Source organism: Aythya marila (assembly GCF_965140915.1).
Source record: "Aythya marila genome assembly, chromosome: 4".
Lineage (NCBI taxonomy): Eukaryota > Metazoa > Chordata > Aves > Anseriformes > Anatidae > Aythya > Aythya marila.
The window spans coordinates 46,957,955-46,967,694 of record NC_139045.1 but is presented as its reverse complement, the minus strand read 5'-3'; the positions used below and the strand labels follow the sequence as shown (position 1 = coordinate 46,967,694).

General features: G+C 40.5%; 1 protein-coding gene across 1 annotated transcript in view; it reads left to right on the top strand.

Annotated features, from left to right (window-relative positions):
- Window positions 1-661: 661 nt before the first annotated feature.
- The window catches only part of MTHFD2L (methylenetetrahydrofolate dehydrogenase (NADP+ dependent) 2 like), a gene marked incomplete at its 5' end in the record, with an annotated part of 36,461 nt that continues 27,382 nt past the window's right edge, over window positions 662-9,740 (top strand). The window contains 3 exons of the mRNA XM_082760297.1: window positions 662-798; window positions 7,725-7,909; window positions 8,492-8,614. Of these exons, the coding sequence (XP_082616423.1) occupies window positions 662-798; window positions 7,725-7,909; window positions 8,492-8,614 (445 nt within the window). The remainder of the gene's footprint in view (window positions 799-7,724; window positions 7,910-8,491; window positions 8,615-9,740) is intronic.

Genomic DNA, 9,740 nt, shown 5'->3' with positions numbered 1-9,740 from the left:
CGGGGCATCATACTGCAACTGCCTGAAGAGACTATAATGAGGTTGGTGTCAGCCATTTTTTGCAGGTGACAGGTGATAGCATGCAAGAAAGCAGCCTCAGATTGTGCCAGGGGAGGTTTAGATCGGATATTAGGAAGAATTTCTTCACAGACAGGCTGACTGGGCCTTGGAAGTGGCAGCCGAGGGAAGCGGTGGCATCGCCATCCCCAGAGATACTCAAGAAATGTGTGGATGTGGTGCTTAGGGACATGATTTTATGATTCCATGGCTTAGTGGTGGCCTTGGCAGTGTTAGCTGGATGGGTGGAATCGATGACCTTAAGTTTTTTTCCACACTAAACACTTCTGGGATCCTGTGCTTGCCTGAGCCCGCCGGGCTCGCCACGCCGCCTTTCGGCGGGAACCGCAGCTCACAGGATCCAGGCAGGGCAAAACCCAAAGGCGCCGCCCGCCCTTCGCTCCTTCTCCTGAGGAGTTTTCCACCTCAAACCCCTCCGTTTTTTAATTTTCCCGGGCTGCCGCCTCGCCTCGCCCCTCAGCCTCGCTGCCCCAGTCCGAGCCATCGGCTCCTCCTCCGAGCCCGCCCCCGGCCCCCCTACTTGCCCCGTGCTCCTCCCTCCGCCGCCGGGCTGCGGCTGCGCTTCGTGCGCGGTGGGAGGCAAATGGCGGCCGCCGCTTTCGCCTTCTCCTCCTCCTTCACCGTCTCGCTGCGCCCCTGCTTGGCTCCCCTGAGGAGATGGCGAGCCCTGTCCTGCCCGGCGCCCCGCAGCGCCAGCGGCTCCCCCCGCAGCGCCGCCAGGTACGGGGCGACTTCACCTTCCACGTCCCCGCCAAGGGGTGGGGGCTCCACAAAATGGCCCCCCCTCAGGTGTGGGGCGGCGACACAAAATGGCCCCCCCCCGGCTGCTCCCCGGGGGTCCGGGCGGTTACCTGGGCTGGAGAACCCTGGCGGCTCGGCTTTCCTTCCCCCTGCTGGCAGAAATCGGCCTTTTCAGGATTATTCTGCTCCCGGGACCTGCAGTTGTGTCTCGATTGTTTTACGCAGAATTAGCTTGTACTGATTTCTTGGCGTCTGTCAGGTTGTATAACGATATTAATGGATGCTGGAGAATTTCTCTCTGAAGAGAGAAAATGTGGTGGTGGTAGGGGTCCATCTTTTTGCATCTCTGCCCTCAGAAGGGCAGGCAGCTGCTCTCTTCTGGATGAGTATGAAGTAAAAAATGGGGGAAAAAAGCAAAAAGCGGTGTCTGTTTATCTCACATAGCACTGCAGTGTTTGCTGAAAGCTTTTTAGCCTCTGTTTTCAAACATGAAAAGCTTCATAAGCAATACCGTGACAACTGCATTAAGTGCCTTCACCTTCTAGGCATTATGTATGTTTTGGTGCATGTGATTCTGCTGTTTTTCTGCACAAATGTCTGTGTTTCTGTAACAACGTATGCCTACTTCTGTTCTTCGTTGACCGTAACTGTTTTTTCAATTTCTGGTAAAAGTAGATACTCTTATGATAATGCTTTTACTGAGGTTTTCATTGGGAAATACAGTGTGCATATAGAGTTGAGAAGATCCTGTTATGAAGCCTCATATGATTTTGGACTTGTGTGTATTTGGATCTAAAAGAGTGGCTGGCATCTTGGTGTAACATTTTGCAAGTCACAAGAAAGACTCAGTATGTGAATTGTTTTAACTTCACGCAGGCTTCAGAGTAAGAGCATCCACGAGCAGGTGTGATGATAGCGGGGCAGGGAGCACAGGCGTGCTTGCTCACTGACATCCTACCCTGTCAAGTTTTCTGTGTGGATATGTTTAAAACAATAATTCAGTTGTTTTGAGTGCTTTGGCTAATTTGTTGTAGTGTATAACCTTTCTGTATACCTGATGCCTTCGTTGGTGTGATTCTTAAGTAATATTTCCATCGAAGGAGTTAACCAAGATTCTCAATCTGCTTAAGCATCAACATGCTACAATGTTTGCTATTTCTCAATTTGACAGCTGTGAGCATTTTTCCTTGAGCAGATGTATATACTGTCTTATTAATGTGGAAATAGGTGTGGTGTTTTTGTTTTAATCTCTTTTTCTCCCTATTTTTAAGACTAGCAGAGGAAATAATTTTTTTTTCAGAACTCACCACTGCGTTTTTTCCATATGTTGTTAGGGTAATACTTAAAAATCCTTAATGTTCTAACACCCATGCGTTTACAAGGTTTAGACACAAGTCACTCAATAAATCTGGTGTTTGTTGGCTTTATTTGGCCCATATGGTGAGTTGTCACCAAATATTTTCCTTGTTTGGCTATGCTAATAGACAAATATGCATCTCATTAGTATTAATTGCAAGTTATTTTTGTGTGGCTTCTTACAGTTGAGACAATGCAAAATTGTTTTTTAGATCATTTCTTTGTGTCTCTTTTTTTTCCCCACTGAATGTTATTCTAGGTGCAGCCTTGTTTTCCCCCCAGGATATAGTACAGAAAGGAGTAATGCGAAAACCTGATCAGATCTGTAGTGGTTGAAAGTCATTCTGACTTCTATCTAAAAGAGAAGGCTTTATTTGCTTTTGCAAGTTAGCATGAAATGCATTAATCTTGGCAAACTAACTCAGCATATGTTAAACACCACCAGTGCTAACTGCCTGTGTGTACAAATGCATGTTAAAGCATCAAGCATGCGTATTTGCAGAGAAGGTTCAAATGTCTTTGTTTTGGATGGTCAGTTCTCAGGCTGAGGAAGTGATTACTGCTGGAGATGTCAACCTTTTATTCTTTTAATAGCTAATCAATTTCTTTTTTTTATACCAGGTCTCTTTACTTTTTTTTTTTTTTTTTTTCCAGAAAGGTTTTTATTTAATTTAAACCACACTTCTGTTAGACAACAGGTAACTTGTGCTTCCACAGCATCCTGAATTTGTTCGGAATTCTAAATGAAATTCTGGACCCAACAGAAAATAATAATGAAGGAAAGTAGTAAATACTGCTGTCCCTGTAGAAAGTAAAAGTAAAATGGGTACTTTTCTTATCTGATGTGTCAAGCTTAGTTCAAGTAACAGAAGCTGAAGTTTAACTGAGCACAAGGTGTAAAAATAAGTAATTCATTTCAGGAGTTTAAATCATTAAAATATTTGATAAGAAGAGCAATATATTGGCTTTCTACAAGATGATCAGTTAAGATAATATATTATAAGTACTGAAGTAATTCATTTTAGGACCTCTCTAGATGACCTTCATTTGAACTAACTATTAAAGTACCGAGATTTCAGCTTGTATAACTGAAATACATGTATGTATGGTTAAGTGTGAACACCAAGTACTGGGATTTCTTAATTGCATTTAATCAAGTAGACTTGCAGAACAGTAACACAACTCAATACCTGCTGATTGTGCCATACCTAACTTTGGGAAGGAAAAATACAATCTTTATATTCTAAGTAACGTAATGGTTATTTTACACTTGTTTCATTTGTATTTAGATTTGTAAAACCTACAATTTAGGTGCTGGCTGAGATAGGGCAAAGCTTCTGCTTCTTGCAAGATGGTCCTGAAGGAAGATTAGAAAAGGGGTTATGTTTGCTGTATGTGATGGTGACATAAGCTTTCAAATCTACTACACAACCTCTGCAAGGGAACTTTTCTAAGAAATATTGAACATTTCAACCCAAGTGATGGTTGTTGCAGTAGCAATATTTACAGGTTGGTTCCAGAGACTCTGTTTTTGGTGGAATCTGGTGGGCATGTGGAAAGCTTTCAATAGCCTGGGCCTTGTGGCAACAAGGATGCTGAGTTTTGGAACCATTATCAAGCTACTGTGCTTTGATCCCTTGAAAAAAAGGATTGTACTGAGATTAGTAAATCGTGCATGGTTGAGCCTGTGTGGTTAGAGCCAGGTTTGTGATCACTAGCCATGAGTGAATGGTGGTGGGGGGAAGCTTCCCAGCTTGCTACAAATAATAATAAAATTTAGAGAGATCCGCACAAAAAAAAAAAAAAAGCTTTTGTTCTTCTTCTCTTCCCTTTTTTTTTTTTTTTTTTTTTTTTTTTGGGAGAGAACAATGCATCTGAAACTTCACAGGCTATTTATCTGTAATTCTGTAAGATACTGACCTTTCACAAATTATTTAGTGATTTCAGTTGCTGTGTGGTTCACAGTCAGCCTCCAAAGCAAAGGCTCACAGTTTTAGCTGAGTATTTTTCTATACATCATTTTCAGTGAGATTATCCTTGAGACCTGGAGTCACTTCCGTAAGAGCATAAATGCATACGTACTTATTAGCATCTCACTCCCCAGCACCTTTAAGTTATGGGTATGGCAAACAGAGCTACACTGTCAAGTGATAAGTTTTCTTTTACATCTTGAAAGTATCCACGTGGCTATGGGAATGTCAAAAGAGGATAGCTCACTGGAAGTAGGGCCATCCCACACCTTCATGCCATGTTCTGGTTTTGTTTTTTAATTCTGTGTTTGTCAATTAACACGGGATCATTTTGATTTCCTATAATCTGGGGTGCCCCAGAGTATCCATTTTTTTTAGAGTAGTTTTAGCCTAAAGCCATTTGTTCAGTCAAGTTTTTATCTTTTATAATTGGCTTTCACTTAGGCTTGTAAAATTGGCTTTATGCTGTATTGAGAAAGATGCAAGTATCATGGAGTGTAATCAGTGCACCTCCTGTCTATGACATGTTATGTACGTTTTGTCCTAGCTTATAGTGTGTGTATGGGGAGGGGATGATTGTTTTCTTGTGTGTGTGTATTGTGGTATTTTGTTTTCTTTTTTTTAGCACTGTGGTTCTGTTCATTTGCTTTTGATTTTTTGGTCCTTGGATGACTGAGAAGCTTGAATGCAGTGGGGTGAGTATGGTCAGATTTACATGAGATCCTCAAAACTTAATAAGTATGTGGTTAGTCTTTTGGGGAAGAGGCATGCACTTAAAATTGGCTGCTTAAGGATTAGGAGAACTGATACTTTGGCAATGCATTTAGAGTACAAATGAAATATGATGTGGCTTTTCTATCTGCTGGCATTAAAAAATTAAGTTGTGTCATTAAATATACATTTGTATCCTTAAATATGTATTTTGTTAAATTTTTGTATAATTAAATATATGTGCCATTGCTACGTAGTTGAGCATTAATTATTTATTTGGCATAACGAGTACATGGAATCAAGTGTCTCGTGCCAAAGGCGCGTATAGCCAAAGCATAAATCATGCAGGTGAGAGAAGTATGGAAATGAGAACATAAAGAGGAGGCCGTACAGGGGGAAAAAAAAAAATAAAACCACATGTTGATTTTTTTTTTTTAATTTAAAAATTAATCCAAGTTAAACAGTGCTGAAGGTTATATTGGGAAGTAGTTAAAGCTGGAGTGAAATTGAAGGAAACAAGATGTTCATGTATTGTGCCCTAAGTTGGTTTGCTTAATGGGCCGAATGGTTGGATAGTTTGGTTTCAGCAGGGTGATTTTGTTTTTTGCTTTTTGTTTTTTTCCTTAATTACTAGGCACTGTGATTTATTTATTTGTTATTATTTTTAATTCTTTTCCATGTTGGTGCCATAATTCTATTGGGGACATTTATAATATGTCAAATGGTAGTCATGTTGAATTTATGCCTTCATTTCCAAGCAGGGTTTATGGTCTGTGTGTGTGTACCTCTAAAACCTTTCATTTCCAAGGAGCAAGCTCAAGCTTATTTTCAGCTCGGTAAGATCAAGTCTGTCTTCTGACTGGTAACTCCGCATCTGTAGTTCCGTTTCCAGGAACTAGGTGTTACCTTGCTGCATTTTCACAGTCAGAAAAGCTGTTGCTGTCATAATATCGGATAGTTGTGCCAAGGAAGCTTAACTGTAGGTCTATATTGTGTTAGGAGTTGTTGAGTTTCTGTGAGGAAGCAAGAGGCTCAAACAGTGTAGATAAAAGCTTCAGCAGTGTGGAAATGTCACGCACGGTATGCAAGGTGAGCAGCACCTCTGCTGACAATAAGCACACAGGCGTGAACGTGGAGAAGACTCGAGAGAGCAGGAGAATAAGCAAGGTAGGATCAAGCTGGCATTTGGGGGATCCCAATAAAGCAGGCCTTAAAGAAGAGCAGTTTTGGTAGAAATGCACTTGATCTTTGAGCAGCCAGCCACTGAGGAGAGCACAGGAAGTTGATGAAAGAAATTGGTAAAGCTTTTAAAGGCTAAGTTTGAATTTTGTTGTCACCAGTATCACTCGAGGGCGAGGGCTGGACTTGTCAGTCAAATTTCTTACTTAATGTCACCCTCTGCCACCCACGATCTACCTTGTGTTCCACTTGAAGTAAATGTTATTTTAAAATACGTTTCAACAGTTGTCATCTTATTGCTCAAAAATTGTCATATTGTTTGAAGGGAATGAGTTGTAGGAGAAAATAGAGTTGGCTACTATTATTTCTGGCCCAGAAAAATGTGTGTTCAGATATTCTGTTCTTCTTTGTAGCTGAGTCCTCATAGCACTGTTGTTCAGTGGTCTGAAATGTAGACAGGATTTCCTCAGCTGTCAGTCAGATAGAGAAGTGAAGTTTAGGTGACTTCTTTTATATAAAGCCTTAGCCTGGTATTTTGGTGTTTTGGGGAATTTCTTCCTGCCCAGTTTATTTAACTTCACACCCTTCTGCTTTTAGCTTCTTGGGTTATTAAGGTTTACCAAGAATGGCAGAAGGCGCACAAATCTCTGGAAGAAGTGAAATGGAACTTCATCTTCTTGGCTGCTTAAAAGTATGATGTCAAATTGTATAGCATACCCTGTTTCTGAGTCAGCAACACCACAATTTCTTGCCCTCTGGCTTTCTCTCTGTTCCTGCTTCTTCTTTCCTTCCCCTGCTGAGCAGTAAAGTTGATTTATAAAGGTTGGCTTACTTCATTAAAAAGTTAATATCATAGTACCTGAAAGTGATGCATACTGAAGGCTTATTTCTTGCAGGTTGGAGGGGTGCATTTGGAGGGTTCCACATCCTTGGTTGGGGTCATGATCACTGCAGTGATGCAGGGAATGATGCTGAGGGGGGCTGGAGTCAGTTGGAAGCACAAGACACTTGAGTTTTCCTCTGCCTTTGCTACGAAGGCAGGGCAATGGTGGTGGGCGCTTCCCAGGAGGAGGATGCTTGTCTGTTGTAGTGCTGGTTGAGGTTAAGAGCAAGATTTTGGGAAGGACGGGAACATGAAAACAGAGGGTGTAAGAGCAGCTCTTGACTTAATCAGTGTAGGTGTTTCTCAGCTTTCTTAAAATTAGCTTAGATACATTATAATCAAGCTTTGGACAGAATCCCACGTCACATATATTGTTTGAAGTAAGTTTGGAGAGTGAGTACAAAAATTCCTTAAGACAGAAACAGCTTTGTGGTGTAAGGCTGTTCTTGTGTCCTGTTCCCAAGCACAGGAATCGATAGCTACTAAACCAGATTGGCTATGTGTGCTGGGACGGTGGGGTGTGAGGCAGAAGGCAGGTGAAGCTTCTCTTTTGTATGTACTGGTGGCACTTAAATGCTTTTCAAATAAGATCATATGAAGAAATAAAAAATCCCTTTAAATAACTGTGTTTTTTTTCCACAGGTGGATTTGTACTGCATTAGTATTTTTTCAAATAATATTTGGAATGTTACTGAATTGGCTAGTCCAAGGACTTGCAAGTGTTAAACACAGTAGATTACACACTTAAGTGTCTTGTTCATGCAATTTTTTAGATGTAAATGTTGTGTGCCTTTTTGTCTTTATAGCGATGAAGCAACCGTTATCTCAGGGACAAAGCTTGCTAAAGAAGTCTTGAAGGAAGTTCAAAGGGATGTGGAATCGTGGATATCCTCTGGAAACAAGAGGCCTCATCTCACTGTTGTATTAGTAGGAGACAATCCAGCTAGCCATATATATGTCAGAAACAAGGTAAAAGCAGCTACAGCTGTAGGTATGTACAATATAATATAAATGTTATTGTAGCAAGGGCAAGATACAGTGCTTTAAATATATATATAAACATATATATCTAGAAGTAGCAGAGTGATCTCCTCTGTATCTTTACTTGATTTTACTCAAGTAAATCCCTGGTACTGGAATAAGGACCAGTCAGTACAGCATCTCACTTCCAAATGGAAGTAGCTTAAACAGAAAACTTCAACTTTATTGCTCACCATGGAGCTGCAATCTTGTGAAGTAACTTGAAAAATCTGAATTTTGTCTCATAGTAGCAGAACAGTCATGTTACCGGTATTAAAACTTACTTATTTTTATTTTTTTTAACTTCTGAAGCTACTTCGTCAAGCTACTGATTTATTTTTTTTTTTTTTTTTTGCATGGTTCATCATGAGATTGCACTTGACACCTAGAAATGCAGCATTAAAGCCCATAGAATTCAAGTGGGATTTTTTTTTGGAAGTACTGCATGATTATTGAAGATGTTTGTCAAGCATCAGGCAGGTTGATAGACAAAATGAGTAAGCTCTGTGTACATAAATTTCCTGATTACAAATATGTTTCTGTTTTTTATCAGGCATTTCTAGTGAGATCGTACTAAGGCCTGAAGATGTTTCTCAGGAAGAACTGTTAGATATGACATTGAAACTCAACAAGGATCCATCGGTTAGTGGTGTATTAGTTCAGCTACCTCTCCCAGGTAAGTGATCTCTTATCCCATCCCTCTAATACAGTCAGCATGAGAGAAAAATGTTTAACACCTTTTGCTGTGGCAAGTCTGTCTCAGTGATATAAGAAACTCCTCAAAACAGGACACATATAATGAAGGACTAAATGAAGAGATTATAGAAATATGTTTGTTGTACACAGAACAACCCTGCCCATTTTATCTATTTGACTTCTCTGGTTTTATTTTCTTCTTAACATGTTGCACTGCTTTTCCTTGAACTCCAAGACCTTTGCCACAGACCTTTGCTCTTCATTCCCTACCTTCTGCCAAGTTATGATACTTAGCAGACAATGCTACAGCCTTTTTCACAGTAGTTGCAATTTTTGCCTGTTCTGTGCTTTCCCCAGTGTTCCAGGTGAGCTCTGTGTTAAGGACCTAAAAGCCTCTATAATATTCTAGCTGATTTACTTACCCCTTTGCAGTCTATACTAAAAACTCACCTGGCTGATCCATACAAATGAGTTGTCAGTAGCTGGCAAGATGGTCCTTAGACAGAGGTAAACTTTGCAGATTTTCTCACAAACCTACCTAAATCAACGTATTTAAACTAGTGTAAACATTCTTGTGGAGATGTGCCCGAATTACTAGAGTTACTGTAATAAACTGGCATGTTGAGTTTGCCCCACATCGGTATTTCCAGTTGTTGTCTTTTATCACATATTTAGAATGTAGGCTATGAAGTGTAGAAGTGGTCTTTTTGGGGGATTTATAGATGCAAGTTCCTAGCACAAGGTGGGACCTGATGTGTGTTAGTGTTTGTAAACAAAACTGGTGATCATGAAGTGGAAGATCAGTTTTTAGGTAAGCTCTTTGTTTCCCCTTTTGTAGTCTTGGTTTTTGCTTTCAGGCAGTTCTTACAGTCTTAATTGTGTATCCCCAAAACATCAACGGGACAGGTGGTATATTTATGGAGGAAGAGAAAGATGTGCTTTGTTCACGTTGATAATAGACTAATTAGAATGAACACTGATTTATGTACTTATTCTTGCACTTCATATTATATGAAAACTACCTAATGGTTGTGCCCAAATTTGCCACCTGCTGGAATAAGTTGGCCACGAGGTGGAAGTATAACACCAGTAAGGAGAAGGAGGTC